General features: G+C 55.5%; 1 protein-coding gene across 1 annotated transcript in view; it reads left to right on the top strand.

Annotated features, from left to right (window-relative positions):
- FADS2 (fatty acid desaturase 2) overlaps positions 1–19,910 on the top strand; it is a 30,167-nt gene extending 10,257 nt beyond the window's left edge. The window contains exons 5-12 of the mRNA XM_054563786.1: positions 5,182–5,307; positions 12,186–12,246; positions 12,699–12,775; positions 17,654–17,751; positions 18,007–18,103; positions 18,409–18,488; positions 19,190–19,315; positions 19,651–19,910. Coding sequence (XP_054419761.1) covers positions 5,182–5,307; positions 12,186–12,246; positions 12,699–12,775; positions 17,654–17,751; positions 18,007–18,103; positions 18,409–18,488; positions 19,190–19,315; positions 19,651–19,702 — 717 coding nt within the window. The 3' untranslated portion in view covers positions 19,703–19,910. The remainder of the gene's footprint in view (positions 1–5,181; positions 5,308–12,185; positions 12,247–12,698; positions 12,776–17,653; positions 17,752–18,006; positions 18,104–18,408; positions 18,489–19,189; positions 19,316–19,650) is intronic.
- Positions 19,911–21,319: the final 1,409 nt, after the last annotated feature.

Raw genomic sequence — 21,319 nt, 5'->3', positions numbered from 1 at the left:
CAACAGCCCTGAGCGCCCATCCCATCAGTTAGCAGTTGATGAAGCTCTATCTCACTTGACTTTGAGACCAGGCCCCCTCCTGGACCAGCCGTGAGGCTTCCAAATCCTCCGTTTCACCGCCCTTCCAGGCCCTGGCTCCACGTCTCTTTAGACACACCACACCGTTGGTCTAGTTAGGAACACGGACACATGCCTCTTTTGTTTGTTGACTTGGCTAATTATATTGTTTGCACCTTATCTAAGGGCTTATTTAATAAATTCATTTTAGTTTGGGGCCAGTAGAGATGCAGTTTCTCTTGATGAACTGGAGTGTTTTTGTCACTGGCTAATGGGAGCTGTTTGATTCATCGAGGTCCTCTTTTCCTCCCAGGAAATGCAAAGCAGTTGGGATTATCCTTAGTCTACTTTTTGTTAAATATCTCCTCCCCTCCCATTAGCCGTCATTTATCATCATTTTGTTATGTGAGTCCTTTATCAAAAGCTGCCTCAGATATGCTTTGGGGAATGAAAAGGAGATGCTGTCCTCATAGAAGTCTTTAGATAAGGGGGCATCACACTGTATAATGGGCAGCTGAGCTAAAGGACCAGATGTGTTTAAAACTCAGAGGTTTAAAACTCAAAGATATGTTTAAAACTCAGTTCTGTCTGCCCTGCAGCGGAGAAGGCCATCCCATGGAAGTGGCAAGTTTGTAAAACCATAGCCGGACTTGCCAGTGACCTTGTGCTGATCTGAGCGGCTTTACTCCCTTGGTTTTGGAAATAAGTCCTTGCCAGCTGTCTCTCTGAAGCAGATCATCCTCTGCCCCAGCCCTTTCCCTTCAGCCTCCAGCTGCTCCCTAAGAAAAGCTGCGTCCTAAAGACTTCCACCCTCCCCACCCTCCCCACCCTCCCCACCCTGGTTTGGGAAGAGCCGCGGGTCTGGGTTAACTTAATCTCCCTGCAGCCCAGATGCATCAAGCCCTTGGCTTGCAGGCTCCAGTGCTGGTTGGGGGTGAACTACCATTGAACTAGTCACCAGTTCCTAGGCAAGCGGCTGGCCTGGCCCTGAGCCTGGAGCAGTCTGAGAACCTGGGTTCTTTCCAGAATTTCAGGGGTGAAGGGACAGGGTGTGCATAGTAGAGTGCTTTGTTTCATTTTATATGCTTCTCTGTTGGACAAACCCCTTGTCGGTATTGGAAAGTAACATTTCCCTCCCGACCCCTGTTATCCCCACGCACTCAACAAAGATGGGCTGTGTCCTGTTTCCAGAGTCTGGGCAGGAGCCAGGGTCGGGGGTGCTTTCCCTCCTGATGGCCCTCGGTCCTTGAAGGGCCCCGGAGCACAGCTCTTGTGTCACATGGAAGATAAGGTCAGAGCATGGCATTGGCCTCTGTGGAAACCTGTCTTAGGAAATCGGAATTCTGGAATGACGGGGAGATGGTATTTGGGGGTTGGAGACCAGCAGGGGGTCAGGGACATGGGCTCCACTCGCGGCTCGTTCGCCCCCTCTGCTGGCTGTGTCCTTCACGCTCTGTCTAGGCCGCCACGGAGCTCACCCCCTGGTGCCCCAGCGCCAGGGTAATCACAGCATGCCTGGAATTGCTCTGGCAGCCGGTGGCCACCTTGCTGCAGACAAGTCTTTTGGTTTTTTTCTTTACCTTATGATTTTATTTATTTATTTTTGGAGAGAGGGGAGGGAGGGAGAAAGAGAGGGAGAGAAACACTGATGTGTGAGAGAGACTGGTTGCCTCTCGCCTGCCCTGCATTGGGCACCTGGCCTGCAACCCAGGCTTGTGCCCTGGCTGGGAATCGAACCAGCGGTCTTTCGGTTCCCAAGCTGGTGCTCAATCCACTGAGCCACACCAGCCAGGGCCAGACAAGTCTTACAAGGCCATCCATTCCTCTGGTCACTTTGGAACAAAAAGGGACTGGCTGCAGGGAGCCCCGCCACCTCAGATGTTTTAGCACAAGCACTGAGGACAGTGAACAGGGTGCCGGGGGGCCTTGCGGGGTTAGGGACCTGCTTTCTTAGCATCAGCCTGTGCAGCTGTAGGGTTCCATGTGTGAGCCCTCGGTGTCTTTACCTCCCCTCTTCTTTCAGCCCACATCACTTCCGGTGGCCATTTCTTTCAGAGGATGGTCTTACGTAAGGACAGTTCTAAGCAGTCATGCCTCTGCTTAAAACCCTTTAATTGCTTGCCATGGCACTTAGGATAAAATGCAAACCGCAGGGACTGGCGCCAAATAGACTCTGCCTCTGGCGATGGAAACGGGGAAACCCACCAGCCTTTTCACAACCTCCTCCCGGGCATCGGGGCCAGGACGAGGGCGAGGCAAGTGAGGCGTTCACCCGGGGTGCAAAATTTAAGGGACCGCCAAAAGATTGTAATTCAGTAATCAAGATAACATTTTAATGCAATATTTTCTTGAAAAATCAAAACTAATGCCAAAAAATCCACATTAAACAAAATATCAACATTTTACATAAAGATCAGGACTATGCTGGACCATATTGGAACCGGAGGCAAAAGGAAAAGTTTGTGCCCCCTATACATATTTGTATGTGTTCTCTAGTCAGTGGTTGATTTTTTTTTTCGCCCCAGAACATTAAAGTAGTTGATGAGTACTTAAAAATTGGAAAGTCAGTGTATTAAAAGCCCCAATATTAACTTGAAATATATTATTTATACCAAAACAGAATTTACTGTTTTATTCCAGTTCATTGACAATCATTTAAGATGGTTGCTTGGTTAAAGTCGTCCCACTCAGCAGTCCTCCCAACTGAAAACGAGATGAGCCAAAAAGCAGATTTGGAAAAGATTGTTGACGAGGTTGCATCTGTCACAACCAGGAGCCCCTGTGTCCTTCTCCCTCTGGCCCTGATGCGGCTTGGCCCAGCCCTGCTGGCTGCCATCCTGGGGCTGGGGCCCAACCCAGGGGCCTGCCTTTGGCTTCTGGAATGGTTCACACTCCGCCTCCCTCCATCCCCGAGGCCCTCATCTAGACTCTTCCTGTCTGTTAGTAAAGCGCCCTCACCCGCCTGGAGCCTTCCTCCCCAGCCTGCAGGCCAAGCACCGTCCTGAGCGGCCTCCGGAAACTTGGCCCCATCTCACTGTGGTGTGACGCCCGACTCCCGGGCTGTGCAAGGGCTCGCCTCCCCTTCCCCGCTTCATCCCCAAGGCAGGCAGCATGGCCACCAGGGCTGGGTCACTATTCCCGGGCAAGCAGGGCTCCATGGGAAGGAGGGTTTGGAAAGCAGAAGGAGGGCTTTGCCTAGCAAAGAAGAAGGGAAGAGAATGATAGCAAAGGGATGGCACAATCAAAACATGTTTTGCCAATCCATCCGAGCCGGTGCAGTGCGGCCCAGCCTCGCTGCTGGCCAGCCCATCTTTCCTCTCCTCCAGTTACTCATTCAGCAAACACCGTGCTTACTCACAGCATGCCTTGCCTCTTAACATCTTTGTTCCAGATACTTTTCCACTTCATTCTTCTCAGGAATTTGGTTGCTTTTGGCGAGAAGGACAAATGTGTCATTTGATTCCTTGGTCCTCTCAGCTAACACTTTGTTTTGCTCTGATGGGCTTTGAGGCCCACCTGCCGGCAGGTGCCTGAGCTCACCCACAAGGGTCGCCGCTGCTCAGAGCCATTGACATGTTTGTGTTCGCTATGAGGCCTTTTTGTAAATGGCCAGACCTTTGGCCAGAGCACTGATGGATCCAGGAACAGTTCACCTGTGAAGTGCCATTGTGGAGGGTCAGAGAGTCTGGTTTCTTTGTATGCGTCACTGTACCACTTTGTGGAGGGACACACCCTCAAAATGTGTCAAGAGCTTGAGCTGGTGAGACAGATTTGTGGCCTGGAAATAAACACTCACATCAATGCTGCTCATTTCCTAGAATCTTAATTTTATACTGACATATGAGAACCAGGAAGCTCTTACGCATGCTTGTTAGTGATTCAGTCAGTCCTTCCTGTGGCCATGCCCCTGGCTCCCTCTTCACCCCTCAGTGCGTAGCATGTCTGGCTGTTGGGTGTCTGTCTCTTGCCAACTATTTCGGGCCCTTGATTGTTTAAAAAATCTTTATTGAGATACAAGTCACATACTATACTATTCGCCCATTTAAAGTGCATAAGCCAATGACTTAACCATCTTCACAATCAATTTGGGGACATCTTTTGGGGGGACGTTACCTCCAAAAGAAACCCTTGCCTCTTAGCTATCACCTCCTGATCCTCTCATCCCTTCTACCCACCCCCAGCCTTAGCCATAGGCAACCACTAATCCATCTCCAGATTTCTCTATTCTGGACATTCCATACAAATGGAATCATCTATGTGGTCCTTTGGGTCTGGCTTCTTTCACTTAGTATGAGGTTTTTCAAAGTCCATCCATGTTGTAACATGTCAGTACTTTCATTCCTTTTAAGGCATGGCTTAACAACATTCCAGGATACAGATCCAAGCCATTCTACTTAATCCATTTATCAGCTGGTGGGTGTTTGGGTAGTTTGCATTTTTAGGTTATTTTGAATAATGCTGCTGGGAACATTGACGTACAAGTTTTCTGTGTGGCCATGTTTTCACTTCTCTTGGGTTCGCTCCAAGATCACTTCTTATTTACGCAACCCAGGCACACAGAGGAACCCTGCCCCTTGCAGAGGGTGAGGGTGTGGAGGCTCGCAGCTGGCATTGGAGGAGTGCACCTGCCAGAGTGCGGAGCACTGGCCACGCGGCGCATCAGTGACAGTCCTCGCCCACTGTCTCTGTCTTACGTTGGGGATACGGGCCTGGGGCATTCGGTGACTTGGCTACACTCAAAAGTCCTGGACACACAGCTGCCAGCATTCCTAACTCAGTACTGGCAGGGCCATGTTCTTTCATGGGCCGATACCTTTTTATTTTAAATTGATTTTTAGAGAGAGAGAGAAACATCAATTTGTTGCTCCACATATTTATGCGTTCATTGGTTGATTCTTATATGTGCCCTGATCAGGGATTGAACATGCACCTGTGGCATTTCAGGACAACACTCTAACCAACTGAGCTACCTGGTGAGGGCCAGAGACCTTTTGTGTAACAGGGAAGTCAGCCCTGAGTGTTGGAGGTGCTAGGTCCCTAGGAACGGGCCCTGGGCAGGCCTCGACTCCAGCGAGCTCAGGACCTCTGGCAAACTGCATTCCTCACCCTCCTCTCCTTCCACAGGGTGCCTCTGCCAACTGGTGGAACCATCGCCACTTCCAGCATCACGCCAAGCCTAACATCTTCCAGAAGGATCCAGATGTCAACATGCTGCATGTGTTCGTTCTGGGCAACTGGCAGCCCATTGAGGTACAATGACGGAGTGGGCAGGGGGGTTGCTGATGTGGGAAGGGTGTGGCCTGAGTGGGGACTGGGGAAGGAATTTTGGAGGGTGTCTATTCAGCCAGACCGGAGGTGTACACAGAAACCTCTCCCGGACGCCCTGAATTACTCAAGCTGCAATTTCGGTGGCGTGACTTCGCATGTAAACAATGGACACAGCTCCTTATCAGAGTGTTGGCGTTGGCTGGATGCTCCCCTGCTCCCACCGGCCAGGGAGGAGCGTTTCCTGGCTTGTTGTGTCTTCCCGGGGCCGGGGGGAACCTGGTTTCAGTTTGCAGGAAGACACAATTCCGGGGCTCAAGCTTGGTCCCCAAAGACCAGTTCAAGGAAAGCTTATTTGGAAAGTCACAGTCCTCGGCATGGTCTGTTGCACCTGCTTCACCAGCTTATGACAAAGCCAGGCTCAGCGGGAGGAGGGGCTGTGTCCAGAGTCCCAGAGTTAGTGAATGTGGAGGCCCCAGGTCACATAGTTGGCCATTTTTTTCCACTTTGTCTCACGGCCTTATTTTTAATATTAGTACATTTCTCTTTTAAAAAAAGATTTTATTTTTATTTTTATAGAGTAGGGAAGAGAGGGAGAAAGACAGGGAGAGAAGCATCGATGTGCAAGAGAAAAATTGCTTGGTTGCTTCTCCCATGCCCCCAGCAGGGGACCTGGCCTGCAGCCCAGGTGTGTGCCCTGGTGGGGAATTGAACCAGCGACCTTTCGCTTTGTGGGACAACCCACAGCCCACTGAGCCATGCTGGTCAGGGCTAATATTAGTACATTTTTAAATTATAAATATAGAACATACTTATTATAAGCGTTTAAGTGGCACAGAAATATATACAATTTAAAAATGAGTCTTCTACTATCTCCACCATCGCCCCTTTGCCCCAAGTGTCATGCCTCTTGGGGTGACCGCTGGTGACAGCCTGCCATGTACTTTCTGTGTGCGCACAATCACACATATATCTGGTTTTCAAAAGCAGCCAAAACTTCGACACCCTATCCTGCAACTTGCCGCCTCACCAGTCATGGACCTCTTTCCGGGAATCCACGTCCCTCGGCCTCCGCCGGGGGCCGGCCAGTGCTCGGCTCTCTCTCTCTTCCGTAATGTTGCCCACGCCATTGTCTCCAGCAGGACGATTTGGTGTTGCTGATTCTTGATTTCCTTTTAATAAGAGCACTCCCAGTTTAGGTGAAGAATGTCCTCATTTAATACATGTTTTAAAACGCGGAACCCTTTTTTTGGGACAGCTTCTGTTATGGTTCACTTTAGGAAAAAAAGCTACATATGCGTTGAGTTGTGGAGCTTCTCCGATCGGGCAAAACAAAGATGAGAAGGTCCTAGTTGCTTCCATGCAGATCTCGGCATCGCAGAGCAGGACACAGAGGGAGGGGCTGGGGGAGCGTTCCCCGGGCGAGGCCCTTGGGCCTCAGCAGGGAGCAGTGTCTTGAATTTTGTCCCATTCCCAACAGTGTTGGGACCCACGGCTCGCAACGAGGAGCGGAGGAGAGAGCCTCTTCCCCCGGTTCTGGTTTGTGCCTCCTCGCTCCGTTTCTTGTCCACCCGAGAGAATATCTGAGGAGAAACATGGTTTTCTGTGACATCATCAATTCGAAGGAAATTAGCCAAAACTCAGTACTTAGGAAGCGTGGGTCTCTGTGCCAAGGTACATGCTTGGGTTTCTAGGAAAGTTTGCTGGCTCTGATTAGAGGTGTCTAGAGAGTGGACCTGATTAACCTCAGCCTCTTGGTGAGCGAAAACAAAGGCTTCCCTTGCTGGGTGAGGCTTCATGTTGTAGAGCTGTTGGTTGTCCTGACAGATGGCCTCTGTGTTTCCGACGAGATCGAGTATCACCAACAATACTGGCAAGAAGGTGTCTTTCTGCCTGGGAGCCTGTGAAACCTCTTCCAGCCCCTCTCTCTAGACACTTCTCCCATGCTGGGTTTTGGGCAGGGGATGAACGGGAGGTTTGGGGGTCTGGTGAAATTTGCTGGTAGCATTTGAAAACCTGTGGCCGGAGCCACAGCGCTCTGTAATCTCACACTACTGAGGGGAAAGGGCAGCTGTTTCTGGATTCCTGGCTGAGCTGTGCCCTGGGGTCCACAGAACTATGCTGCCCTGGAAAGGACTGGTGATGATGGGTCTGATGGCACTTGTCCCATGGCAGACCCACACGGCACGCCAGGGCCGGCCTCCAGAGCAAGCAGGCCAGGGCTCTTATCTCCAGGCACCATAAACAAAGCTGCGCAGCCCGGCACTCCATGGGCCGCCCGGCAGGCAGAGACGTAAGCAGCGGTCTCCTAGTTAGTTTTCTGTCTTGGTCTTGTTTATGACTTCAGGGGAGAATTTTTTATTTTTTGTGTAGCAAGATGTATAATTCCCCGCCCCACCCGCCACCCCGAGAGTCCTCTCATTTCCTCCTTTATGCGTAGGCAGTTTTTCGTACATACGACTTTCAGTGTTTTATGGTTTCACTTTTGAATGTTTACCTTTCGCCCAGTGGAGCTGGGCTAAGGTGACGTCCTGCCTTCACATTTCTCCAGAGGCAGCCCCCACATCGGGTCCCATTGCTCGTCCCTCCCTCCGTGCGGAGCAGTGTTGAACCCTGCCTGAACCCCTGCGCCTGGGCTGGGCCGTCTGTCCTTGAGCGGGACGCTGTCTGGGGGACTTGAGCATCACCCCAGTCCGCCAGAGGTGCCGAATAACTCACTAGAGTGGACCACCTTCCTCTTCTAGAAAGAATTTACACCTTTATATTCAGCCTTCCCATCCAAGAAGGAAGCATTTTTCTTTATTTACTCAAGTCTCCCTTTATATTTCTTGGAAAGGTTTTACACTTCTTGGAAAGGTTTTATACTTTTTTTTTTCATACTTTTCGTCATATGTCTTGTGGATGTTTCTTTTTCAGTTTAATCCTGGGTCGTTTCTGTTTTCGTCACTATGATTGGGGTCTCTCTGGTGTGCAGGGAAGCTGTTGATATTTGGCTGACTAGTTGTCTGATGTCTCAGTGGTGTCTGCTTATGCCTCTTTGTGATTCTAGTTGCTTTTCAGGTGGGAAGACAATCATACCCTTGATAATAACGAAATTTAGTCGCTTTCTTTGTACTAGCTCCACGCTTTTATTTCTGGTTTGGGTTTATGACATTCCTGGAGCTTCCAGGAAAGACTTAAACAGCAGCGATGACTGTGGCTCAGTGGCAGTCCTCTCTCCTTGGCCACGTCACGGAGGCCATTGTCCCTGTGGCTCTGTGAGGTTTCTGCCTCTGCCTGAAAGCCTGCTTTCCCGCCCACCTGGGGCGCTCTCCCCGCCCCTGTGCCTGCCCACCGCTCATCCGCCAGGCTTCTTGGCTCAGGCAGCCTTGGCGAGCGGGCCAAGCGGTCAGCCCTCCCTTGGAATGACCATGCCCTCTGCTCTGGGCCCGTGGCCTGGGGGTTGAGGTCTTGCCCATTGCGCATGCCTGGTGCGGCCCTGTTGCTCGCTCTCTTTGTGTGAGTTTGCAGGTTCCCAGAGGCTGAGGCTGGACTTTGCAGCAGCTCCCCTCCTCCGCTCCTGAACAGACAAGGAAGGCCCTTGTCCTTCCTTAGACATTTTGTTCCAAAGCTGAAAAGTCCCCTGTACATGCCCCTGGCATCCAAACCTATAATCCAAGGCCGGCCTTGTGGTCCGTGGAGAGGCTGAACACGGGAGGGCCGGCCAGCTAGGGCCAAGGGTTGTGGACCTCCAGGAAGCCAAGCCACCCGGCTGGCAGTCAGTGCTCCCCTCCCCACCGTGCCCCTGGCCTGTGTCCCCAGTCAGCCCCAGTTGGGAAATGCATCAAAGGGAGCCCTGTGTGCCACCATCTTCTTGGGGTCTGGACACAATAAGGCACCCGTACGTCGCCTGGGTGCGAGCACCCTCTGTCCTCTCTGCGTCTCTCCTCTGATGGTCCCACTGCCCTGGGCTTTCTCCCTGTGTGTGGCGAGGGCTCCCCTCCGGGGGGCAGGTGTGGGGACCCAGTGGGGATGCAGGCAGACTCTCCTGGAGTGAGTCCAGGGCCTGGCACTGTGCCGAGCACTGCGTGCAGGTCATCACTCAGCCTTGCCTAACCCTGAGACAGGAGCTGAGAGCACACTCATTTTGTAGACGGAACAACTAAGGCTGAGAGACATGAAGTAACTCGCTCAAGGTTCCGGCTAGAAAAGCAGAACCACCACCCAAAGTCAGGCCATCTGGCTCTAAGCCAGGGCTTCTGGGTCCTGTGGGACCTTGCCTAGGGCCACCACCTGGTAGACAACAAGGAAGTGTGTGTTTGTTGGGTCAGCTTAGCTTTTGGATGTAGGAAGAAGCCAGGAGCCCCTCTCCTGGCTTGATACTTCCTAAAATACCTCTCTCACCCCTTCCCGCACCCTTGACTTACCCACTTGGGGTTTGGCAAAGAACTGAGTGTGGGAAGACAAGAGCCAGAAAGCCGGCCCTGTGCGGGCTTGGCCTCAGCCATCCACAGTTGTGCTTGCTGGTTTTCAGAGGAGAACTGGTGCTGTGGGTCAGCCACACCCTGACAGATGGCCTTGCAGCTGCCGTCTTAAATGGGATAGACGCACCAGGCATTGGGGTGTGTCGGCACACACAGGCGCACGCATAGCCGCGGTCCCAAAGTGCTTTTATATCCACCTCATCTGCTGGTCCCTCTCTAGTCCTATGAAGTACCCATCATCCTTCCGCTTGACAAATAAAGAACCCAAAGTTCGAGGGCTGGGTAGTGGTGCAGCACTTTGCTCAAATAGTAAATTGTTTCCAGATCTCGAACCCCCGCCTCCCTAGTCCTGGTGATCTCAGGGGCTGACGGAGAGGCCTGCCACTGCCCCATCAGCAGGGACCCATCAGCCCCCAGGTCGTTCGGGGCACTCAAGGGACACATGTAGGAGGAGCCAGCTGTGGTCACCAGCCTGGGGGAGCAGCAGCCCCTGTCATCCCTATGACCGCCCCCCACGAAGGTCACCATAAATAAATGAAAACAGTATGCAAATGCAGCTTCATGTGAATTCCCAGGTGACTCCCCTGCACCCGCCCCCAGCGGTTCTGTCACCCCTAAGTCCTTCCGTGGGGAGCCTCTGGTGTCTGCCAACTTGCTTAGGCTCATGAAGCCTTAGTCTGTCAAGCCTCACCAGCTCGAGAGAGTCCGCTGAGCCTGGTCCCTTCCCCGGGGTGACCTGTGGGGCAGAGATGTGGGGAGGGGTCTTGTCCAGGGCCAGAAAAGCCTACAAAGGCGGGGCCTGTAAGCCTCTTCCCTCGCCTCTTTGAGGAAGTTGGAGCAGGACCCAGCGGCCGTACTTTCCCCCTTCTCCCAGAATGGCCACTCGGGCTCCCTCCCCCCACCTCTGAGGCCTCCCTGGCTGGGACATCTCCAAGGTCAGCCCCAGTCCCAGCCTTAATGGAAGTCTTCGAGCAAATGGACACACTTTCTGGGGAGGAGTGGGATCCCTGCCAAAGCACAGGAGGCCGCATGGAATGCAGGGATTGGTTCCGGTGGCGCCTCCCCGGGTGTGCTGCGACCATGGCCGCTGGCACCAGGGTGCGCGTCCTGGGGACAGGCAGGGCTTTGTTCCCATCCAGGGCCCCTCTTTTTGGGAGTCCACAGACCCTCCCTGCGGTTTGGACAATCGCTTTCCCCTCAGCTCTCACCTGGAGAACAAGGGGCACTGGCCTGGACAACATCCAGAGTCTATCCATCTGCCTGGCTTTGATTTTCCAGCCACAAGTAGGAATGTGCATCATTGACAGAGGGTGGCTCTGGCCTCCGGGTCCAGGGAAGAGTTGCTGAGGGGCAGTGCCCCTGGCGTTAGCACCTGGCATTTAGGCCTGTGTCCTCATTGGTTGTTCTTAACAACAAGTGATAAGGATGCCAAAAGGGCTGAGTGACCTGTGCAGGGTCTCGGCCCGGGCCCAGGCTTCCCGCACAGCCCCCAGGCAGGGCAAGCAAGAGCAGGTGCCCTTTGCAAGCAGCATCTTTTGGTCTTAGCCTCGAAGGAGCAGCCTGGGCTCGTTCCCAGGGGGCTGGGCTTTAGAATTAAAGGGCTGCTGGGACCCTGGGGGACTGTGGCTCCCTCACTGGCTCACTCACAGAGTGGACGAACAGCTTTGTACAGTGAGGGTGCGCAGGCCCCAGCTCAGCCCTCCTCCCTGGGAGTATCCAGGCATCAAGCTGCCCTGGGGGGTGGGGGCAGGCACACTCTGACGGGCGGGCACTGGTGTCCTGGGAGGAGTGATTAGCTTTGGGAATTGCAGGAAGCTCTGAGGGGGTAGATGCTCCCAGCCCAGTGACTATTCATAAATCCCCAGGCCCTTGCCTGGGTTTCTGCAGCTGCTTCGGGCTCTGGAGAGCTCCTCAGGGTGAACCAGCAGCTTTGGTCACTCCCTCTGGGGCCTGTGCCTCATATGGGTTGTTCGGTTGTGCATTCATGCAGGAAACAGTTATTTGGTGACTATGACCTGGTCTCTGAGTCAGCTTTCTCAGGTCCAGATCCCAGCTGGGTCCATTCTTGTGTGGCTTTGGGCAGTGACTTGACCCTGAGCCTTAGCTTCAGAAGTGCCAGCTCGTGGGCTCCGGGAGGGGTGCCTGCATGGAGGCCGGCACACAGCACGGGGACAGCACGCTCAGCCGGGGCCCAGGAAACGTTGGCTGCCGTTAGCCGGAGCGGCTGGGAACAGAGAGGGCCGGAGGGGCCTGGGTTTGGGGGGCTCAGGGTGCAGACTGACCGCGGAGGGACAGAGGCCCCCTGAGTGGAGGGAGAGGTGGTGGCTGCAGAGCGGGTGGCCCCACAGGAGGCTGGGCCCCAGGGGAGCCAAGCACTCACAGTCTCTGCTCTCTCCCCAGTACGGCAAGAAGAAGCTGAAATATCTGCCCTACAACCACCAGCACGAATACTTCTTCCTGAGTGAGTGCGGGACTGCCCACAACCTTCCCGGGTCTCCCTCACCCTGTCTGTTCTCTTCCCGCTGACACCCTTTTCTCTCAGAAAGTGACACTAAACCTCTTAGAGCTGCCCATGCAGACTCTTCTTGACCTATCATACAGATGGGACCCAGAGGCCCGAGAGGCAGACACTTGCTCCGCCATCCTTGTGGGGAGGGTGGGCGGGGGAGGGGGGAGGAGAGGAGCGGTCCGCTCCCAGCCCCCTCAGTGGGCGTCGGCCCGCTGCCTCCGCCAGAGCTGCAGGCCTGGGCCCTGGTCCTGCCTTCTCCCGCTCGTCCAGCCTGGACCAGGAGGGACCGGTGGACCAGGTGGGGCTGGGAGGACCAGGTGGGGCTGGGAGAACCAGGAGGGGCTGGGTAGACCAGGAGGGACGGGACACCTCTAAGGGCCTCTGCTCCCCTCTCTCCCCTGCAGTCGGGCCGCCGCTGCTCATCCCCATGTACTTCCAGTACCAGATCATCATGACCATGATCATTTACAAAGACTGGGTGGTGAGTGAAGGGGAGCGGCCGGCCCGGGGGTGTGGGGGGCAGGGAGTCTGGGCGGTGCACCTCAGGGGCCTGCACGGTGTCCCGCTGTGCCCTCTGGGGCCCCAGGTATTTCCTCGTGGGATGGCTGCCTTATCACTCTCAAGAAGGAACCTGCTGTGAGGCCGCCAGGACGTGGCAGGCCATTGCACCCCTCTCTTAAAGATCCCCCCACCCTGGGGAGCCACTGCCTTTGCAGAGCCCCCTCAGAAAGTTCCTGAAGGCCATGTGACCAGAGCCAAACTCGGCCCACCCATCCACAGCTCTGCTCCAGCCATTGCTCTCTTGTGTCCCCGTGTGTTCCCTAAGGCCCACGACCTAGGCCACTCAGGTTTGTGAATAGAGAGCCGCTGGGTGGTGGCTGAGCGACAGGTGTTATTAATTTGCTACGGCTGCATAAGGAAGCACCATGGACCGAGGGGCAGTTCTGTGGGCACCAGAATTGTTGTCTCACAGTCCGGGGGCTGGAAATCCAAGGCTGACTTGTGACCCAGGTTAGTCCTTCTGAAACTGTGAGGAAGGGTCTGGGCCTCTCTCCTCGGCTGGTGGTTGGCTGCCACCCTCTCCACGTGTTTCTTCATATCGTCTCCCCTGTGCACGTGTCTGTATCTGGGCCCAAATTTCCCCTTTTTATAAGGACATTGGTCATAGTGGATTAGGGCCCTCTCCAGTAACCTCATCCTACGTAATTACACCCGAAGGGATCCTGCCTCCAAATCAGGTCACGTCGCAAGGTCCTGGGGGGTCAGGACTTCAACTTTAGAGGACACAGTGCAGCCCCTAACCCCAGACTGGAGAGAATCTCCGGGTTCTGCCCCCGGAGAGAGGAAGGGACCCTGGAGAGGGGCCGGCAGTGCTGTGCACGCAGCCGACCGCGGCTCTGTGTAGACGTGTAGGGTGTAGGATGATGTGCTGGTGGTGGAAGGACCAGGGAGGGGCGGTCCGCGGGGGCAGAGCCCGCTTTCAGCGGAGCCGGTTTCAGTGGAACAGGGACAGAACCCCCTCTCCATAGAGTCACCGGGTAGGCATTGTTGATCTCTCTTAACTCAGTTTCGTCAGTGAAAACTTGGAGACTGAGAGTTTAGGACTTGCCCAAGCTGACACCAAGGGGTGGGTGAGGCTCTGGAACCCAGGCCTCCCAATTCTGTGTCCCAGACGCTTCCCCACACCACCCTTCAGCCACCAGTCTCTGAAATACCAATACTTTGTATTCGTATAGCATTTGAACAGCCGCAAAGCACTTTGCCTTACACCCGCTCATTGAAAGTACAGGCAGAGGGGCCACGGCCGTTGATTCTGCGAAGAGGGCCCAGGCTGGACTCAGGAGCAGGTGGGGTGGCTGGGGACGAGGCGGGGCTCTGGAAGTCCCTGCCAACGCTGTGCTGGTAGGACCTGTACAGCTCACTTCCAAGACAGGTGATTTTCCCAAAAGTGAGCATCTTGACGGTACCTATGGTGTTCTGGGAACAGTTGAGAACTTCCACCTACATTGTGCCATTTCACCGTGTTTTATGAACGGGGAAGGAATGGGCTGGGGAATGGAATTTCTGGATCAGTTAAGCGATAAGAATTTGAACCCAGGTCTTCTCTAGTGATCACGGTCTGCACCAGGCTCACCTGGGCCCTGGAGGAAGTCACCGCAGGCACAGAGGAATGTGAGCCCTGCTGGGCTGGGTCAGGTGATGCTGCTGGCGGCCTGTTATCTGTTTTCATGGCAGATGACTCCTGACATGAATATTTAATCTTTTTTTTTCCTGTTTGTTCCCCCAAGGAACAAAGCAATTAAGTAGGGACAGCAGGAAAGGAAATTAGACCACTGTACCTGAGCAGGATCAGATGGCAGAGCCTGGGAAATTTGATAGGGCCCCCTGGCCTTTCCAAGGACTTGCTGGATGGTGAGGAGTCTGCATGGCTCTTCTCTGGCCCCTGCTGGGAAATGGGGTTCAGGCTGGGCCAGAGGGCCAGGCCTCCTGCCTGCTCCCAGACTTGGTGTCTGAGATTCGCGGTGGATACCACTCCGTGCCGCCCTCAGGGGCCCATGACCATGTGGGCAGAGACATGCCTTGCACTGTGTCGTCTGCTCTGTGACAGTTGCGAGCTTAGGTGCCAGTTGCAGTTGTGACCTGGGGCAAAGGTCCTCAACAGGGCCAATTCTGATTGTCACAGGCCAGGGTGGTGGGGCGAGGGGGCCGGAGTGCTACTGCCATCGAGAGCCAGGGAGGCAGCCGAACATCCCAAGATGTGACCATGCACAGGACTGCCGCCTACACATAAGAATTATCCAGCCTCGGGGCTGACCGTGTGGAGGCTGGGAGAGAGCATCGAGCAGGGCGGTTTTTACCCTGCTGTGCTGCTGCCAATGGCTACCCCCGGGGGTGCTTCCCTGGCCTCACCTCGGAAGGCCTGGGGGGAAGGGCCCGCGGGACCTGACACCACTACCAGCTCCCTTCTGAGATTGTCCCCTTGGGTTTCCAAGACCTTCCTGCTGATCTGCTTCCACCTCTCCGTTCCCACAAGCCTCCATCCCCGCCCCCGCCCCGCCCCCTCTCCCCCAAACAGCAACGCGGTAGTCCCGTATCACTCCATGGGAGAACAAATAGATGAGCAGGCACTGCCATTAACACACACAGCAGCTCACTGCTGTGCCATAGATGCGCAAAAATGATGTGAAAGTGAATGTGATGAAAAGAAGGAGCAGAACTTGTAATATTTGCTCTCTCCGCCCCTCGAAGACTCCCTCATTGGTGGGGGTGGGGGACCGGTGTGGCCCTGCGCTCACTGTTGGCCCTTCAGAGGCTCCGCTCCCCAGCCCCTTCCCCGCCGCTGGCCTCCCCACCTTTCTCACCACTATGCAGCAGTCCCCAAACGCAACTGCCCCTGCCTCCCAAGTAGAACTGGAGCCTGTCACCTCCTCCTGGGCGCTGCGGGTCCTGGTGGGCCCCCCGTGACTGCATGCCCAAGCTGCTGCAATAACCTAATCTCTGCACCTCTGGTTGGCAGGGGTCTATTTTAAACCCAAATGTAACCGCGTTCTTCTGTTGTTGAAAGTTCTCAGGGGTTCTCCACTGCTCGGGAGGTAGAGGTCGGTCTCCCCGGCCCAACATGACCTGGCCGTGGTTTCCCGCCCCCTACCCCCGGCTGGAGAGTATGGAACATATCATCTGTATGGAAACATGGCTGCTGCCCGCCTCCCCAGCATGCACCCTCTGCAGTCTTGCCTGTGTGGGCTTTTCTTTGTATCCTTGCCTGCTCTGCAAGTGTCCTTCCTACAGGTCTTTGCTTGGCAGACTTCTGGGGTATCCCAGCCCACCTCAGGCACCACCTCCTAATGGAGGCTTTCCCAGGACAGCGCCGGGACCCTACTGCCACGTGTCCATTGCCCCGGGAACCGCCTGCTCCCTTTCATATGATATTGAAGGAATCTCTTTATAAGCCTTTCCTTGCAGACTCAAGGCTTCTGATGACCTTTTGCTCCCAGCCCTTAATTTAACCTCTGATACAGAGAAGGCTTTTGCTCAATGTTTGTGGAGCTAAATTGAACAGAGCTGGACTGAAGGATGCGTTTGCTGAGCAGATGAGGGAGGAGGGAGCCTCCAGGCAGGAACAGCCTGGACGCCAACACTGAAGCCAAAAAGCACACCTGCTCTGGCGCACGTAGGTCAGGAGACGGGCTGCAATGAGGCAGGGTCACTGGGCAGGCGTGGGAGGGCTCGCGTGTCCTACCCAGGGGCTGGGTTTTACCCTTTGTCCCCTGGCAGGGAAGGAGGCCGGTGATGGCTTTAAGGATGGCAGTGGCATGATCCAACTTGCACGTTAGGAATATCTATTTCTATAGTGGGAAGCAAAGGGGTGCAGGGTCCTGACTGGGGTCGTGAGGGCTCACACTGCAGGCTTCGCTTAGTGTTGCAACACATTCAAGCTGTGTAGAGTCTCAGTGGGAGGTCCTCTCCCCATCCTGCAGGTCGGCGAACTGAGGCACAGCTAAGTAAACCGCCTTCGGCTACACAAATCCAGTGGTGGAGCTGGAATTTAGCACAGGTGGCCTGAACCCAGAGCCTGTGCTCTGATCGCCACCCTGCCGGGCTCTGGGGAGGAGAAGTGATAGGGACCCAGCCGCGGCATGAGTGTTCCTGGCAGAGCACATAGTCCTTGCAAAGGCCCCAGCTGGTGAAGGAGAGAGGGGCACCTGATACTTCTGAACAGGGTGGGTCACTCTGGGCAGGGTGGGAGTCTTAGCAGGGGAGAGATGGCGCTTGCTTGGAGTTAGGAAGGCCGCTCGGCCGCGGGTGCACGAGGGAGAGCCAGAGACCGGTGGGAGGCTCCTGCCGTGGTCCTGCTGAGACCCGTGGACTTGGGCGGCAGGCAGGAGGCAGAGTGCCTGCCTACCCTGAGGTAGGGGACAGATGGTGTTTCTGGCCTTCGCCCTCCCCGTGTCATGCTGGGTGGGCGTGGAGGAAGGAGTGTGAGCCTGCCGGGTGTGGGCGGGCAGAGCGGGCAGAGCGGAATGTCAGAATCCCCAGGACCACAAAAGGGCTACTGACCCCCCACTGTGGGTACTCCTTAGCTGATGTCCTCTGGTCCCCATCCCCGTTTTTCTCCCTAAAATCAAAGCACACAGCTCTCTTCCTGCTGCCAAACACTCAGCATTTCTCTATGAACAAAGACAGCCTCGCAAACCCTGCACAAGCAGGCGTCTGCTGCTCATGTGCCGGGTGCCTGCTGGTGTTTCTTGGATACCTTTGCCTAACAGGGCATGGGAGGTGTTGTGTACACACCTGTGGTCAGGACGCACTGCCAGGGAAGGCGGGACCATCCCACGTCTAACTGTGTTTCTCTCGGCAGGACTTGGCCTGGGCTGTCAGCTTCTATGCCCGTTTCTTCATCTCCTACGTTCCTTTCTATGGCGTCCTGGGAGCGATCCTTTTCCTCAACTTCATCAGGTGCCTGAGCTTTGCTGGTTAATCCCTGGTCCCCCGAGCACTGGTGTTGATAGGAGCTTCGGCAAGAGGGACCATGAGGAAAGGCTTAGAGGTCCCCACTGCCTGTCCTGGGCCTCACATCCTGGCACCTCTGCTTGCCCCCTCCACCTGTCCTGGGCCACGTGGGGTTGGGAGGGGGAGCTGTTCCCACTGTGGCCAGGTCCCCTGGCGAGCGAGGCAGCCAGGGCTCCAGCACCGAGCAGCGCTCTCTCTCAGGTTCCTGGAGAGCCACTGGTTTGTGTGGATCACGCAGATGAGTCACATCACCATGGACATTGACCGAGAGCCCTACCGTGACTGGTTCAGCAGCCAGGTGAGGTCCCCCAGGCCCTTGGTCCATGTCCTCAGCTGCCAGTAACATGGCTGCCTAGTGGGCCCAGAGCTGTGCTGGGCTTCGCTGGGGCTGCCTGTGTCCTGCTGGTTGGCGCAGGGCTAAGCAGCAGAGGTGGCAGGGCTCTTTGGGAGGGACCAGTGGGGAATCTGGGTGGGTGAGGACTCCAAGCAGAGCAGTATGGCATGGAGGGGCGGCCCTGAGACCTCAGGTGAAGCTGGCCTTACAGGAAGGAGACGAGGCCTTTTGTTCTTCACTCCTGGCCACTCTTCCCTCTTCCCTGGCAGCTGTCGGCCACCTGCAACGTGGAGCAGTCCTTCTTCAATGACTGGTTCAGCGGGCATCTTAATTTCCAGATCGAGCACCAGTGAGTGCAGGCGGCAGCGGGGCCGGGGGCAGGAGGGCCACACACAGTGGGAGGGTGGTGGCCACCAGCCCCATCTGGGCAGAAGGCAGCTTTGCAGGGGGCCCCTCTGTCTCCCCACTGAGGAGCTCTTTCATCCCCCAGCCCTAGAGCATGTTCCTCAGCCCCACCGAGGCCAGGGGAGGGGTTCCCTGGGCCATGCTGTCATGGCGACAACCACCCCTCAACATGGGGCTGGAGCTTTGTAGTTACAGAGCACTTACACCAGCACCTCCCTCGGTCCCGTGAGCCTGGCGGGCCAGGGTGATTGATCCCATTTTATTAACTGGGACACTGAGGCCCAGCAGGGTTAGCTAGCTTGCCTGGGACTGAGACGCCGAGGGGTTACCCCTCAAACCTCCCCTCCCCCACCAACCACCCCTGCTGCCCCTCATCCTCTTCTGCCCCCTGGTCACTCTCACCCCCTCCAGCTCCTTTATTTCCTCTTTAGAAAAGCACAGTGCTCTGTCTGTAGCCATCAAGTTTCTTTCCAGTCCCCAGAGCACAACCAGAGCCGTCCGCGAACAACCCCATCCACCGCCATGTGCCGGCCTCCTCAGTGGGCACACAGGGAGGGCTGTGGACGGCCCTGGGCCCCGCCCGCCTCTGTGGGTTGAGGGAGGAGGCAGGGCGCGCTCACGTTCTGCCCCACACGCTCTCCGCAGCCTCTTCCCCACCATGCCCCGGCACAACTACCACAAGATCGCCCCGCTGGTGAAGTCCCTGTGCGCCAAGCATGGCATCCAGTACCAGGAGAAGCCGCTGCTGAGGGCCATGAGGGACATCATCGGGTAAGCGAAGCCCTGGGGGCGCAGGGCGAGGACAGAGAGGCACATGCCTGGGACCGCCTGTGGTGGGGACAGTGGCAACCACCAGAGGGGCCGAGCACTGCTGGCATAGGTGCCCCACCAGGCCACCTCCCTTACCAGGAATTGCCTGGTTTCTCTCTCTGGGCCGGATGAGGGTCTTCCATTTGTCCTTCCACAGGGGGTCCCCTGGGAGCCCCGGGTTGAGAGCCGAGAGGACGCATCTGCAGCGCCAGTGTGGTCTCCCACTCCCCCCACTCCCTAGGGCTCCCTGGCTCCTCGCCAGGCCCCTGACTGTCCCCACCCCTCTTTCTTCCCAGGTCCCTGAAGAAGTCTGGGGATCTGTGGCTGGACGCCTACCTGCACAAATGAGGCTGCAGCCCTTGGGTGCCTGTCGCACTGTGCAGCGGTGATAGGGGCGCGCCGCCGTCGGGGAGCGCCGCAGAGAGCGCAGTGCTCCCTGAAACCTGAGGGAAACCGGCTGGGGCCAGCGGAGGTGGGAGCAGGGCTCTGAAACCCGCAGAGCCCGTCCCAGGGTTGTCACGGATGAGGGGGAATAAACACAAAACGTCTCAAACACTTCTCTGTTTGCCGGGAGAGCCGACGGGGGCACTTCCCTCTTACCAGAGAAGGCCGCGGCACATCCCTCTAGTGAGGAAGGCCCCGTTGTCCTTTGTTCCAAGGCTTTTGTTGAAAATCTTATCAGTGGGGTATGTAACAGGAAGGCATACGTTATGTCATTACATCAGTATGGTAAGTTTCACAGTGAATATATGATGCTTTTAAGAAGACAAGCGACAGGAATACACTGATTTACGTGGGTCCGAGAGGAGACCCGAATCAACAATAGAGGCTATAGATAAGGGGAGAGTAGACTTAAAGGTGCCTTAAAGACATAGGGTAAAATGTGTAAATAAAGCAAATGTCTTAACAAGGTAAGGGGTGTAAATAAAGCAAATGTCTTAACAAGGTAAGGGGTGTAAATAAAGGTCCTTCGCAGCACGAGCTGACCAGAGATCTGAGGGAGGAACAGAGCACGCTCTAAAGACTTTACCTCTAGGCCTGATGACCCCGGGCCCCGCCAGATCTGATTTAGGGCTGTTTTTCCTGCACTGTTTCAAGCCTGAGCCAGGCACGGGGAGGGAGCCACCAAGGGTGAAGGAGACTGCTTCTCGGCTGCAATGAGGACTCCGGCCGTGTCCAAGCCAAGCCGGGGGGCGCAGGGGCCTTTTTGCGCCTTCTCCGTGTCCCCCAATTTCTGGTCTGCTGCCAAAAATCGGCCAATACCTGTCTTAGGTTGCCCCTCCCCCGAGGGGTCTTACCCGTCATGGGCTAATTGACCATCCATGGCAAAGCAGAGAGGCAGGGGCTGTGCCCCTGCCAGGGTGGGACAGGCCAAGTCTCCTCAGGAGCCTGCTTTCCCAAGGCCTCCTGAATGTTCCCAGCCTTGGGGCCCTCCAGCCTGTAGCAGGGTTATAGCTCCTGAAACCAGGCCGGGCGTTTCCCAACATCTCCCCCTTTTTTGTTTGTTAAAGCGGACATTGAGGCAAGTCCAACAAAACTAGCTACTTGTTCTTCCCTCACTCTGTCTCTGTGGAACAGCTTGTAAATGCATCACAAGGCACAGAAGGCAATGATGATCAATAAACATATTGCAGCGCCCATGACCCATACATGGAGGTTCGGACCCTCAAACGAAATCTTAGGATCAAGCCGATGCAAATTGTCATTTAGAGTTTGGACAATTTATAGCGTAGAGAGTCTCTTAATATCCTGAAGTTGTTGGCGCAGCTCACGCTGGAGCTGGTCGATCTGGCCTTTCAGATTGGGTGAGAAGGCCCCTCTAAGGCGATGTTGCACTTCCACCCCAGAGTGTTGGCTGGAGTTGCATTGCAGTGGGGTGACGCACAGCTTGGAGAAGCCTGGATCACAGGTGAGCTGCTGGCGGGTGACAATTGCATCCTGTCATTCTCCCAGCCACATCACAGC

This window comes from Pteronotus mesoamericanus, unplaced genomic scaffold, assembly GCF_021234165.1.
Source record: "Pteronotus mesoamericanus isolate MK-2021 breed Mesoamerican mustached bat unplaced genomic scaffold, CSHL_Meso_final scaffold_83, whole genome shotgun sequence".
NCBI classification, from domain to species: Eukaryota; Metazoa; Chordata; class Mammalia; order Chiroptera; family Mormoopidae; genus Pteronotus; species Pteronotus mesoamericanus.
This window is presented reverse-complemented; position numbering and strand designations above follow the sequence as displayed.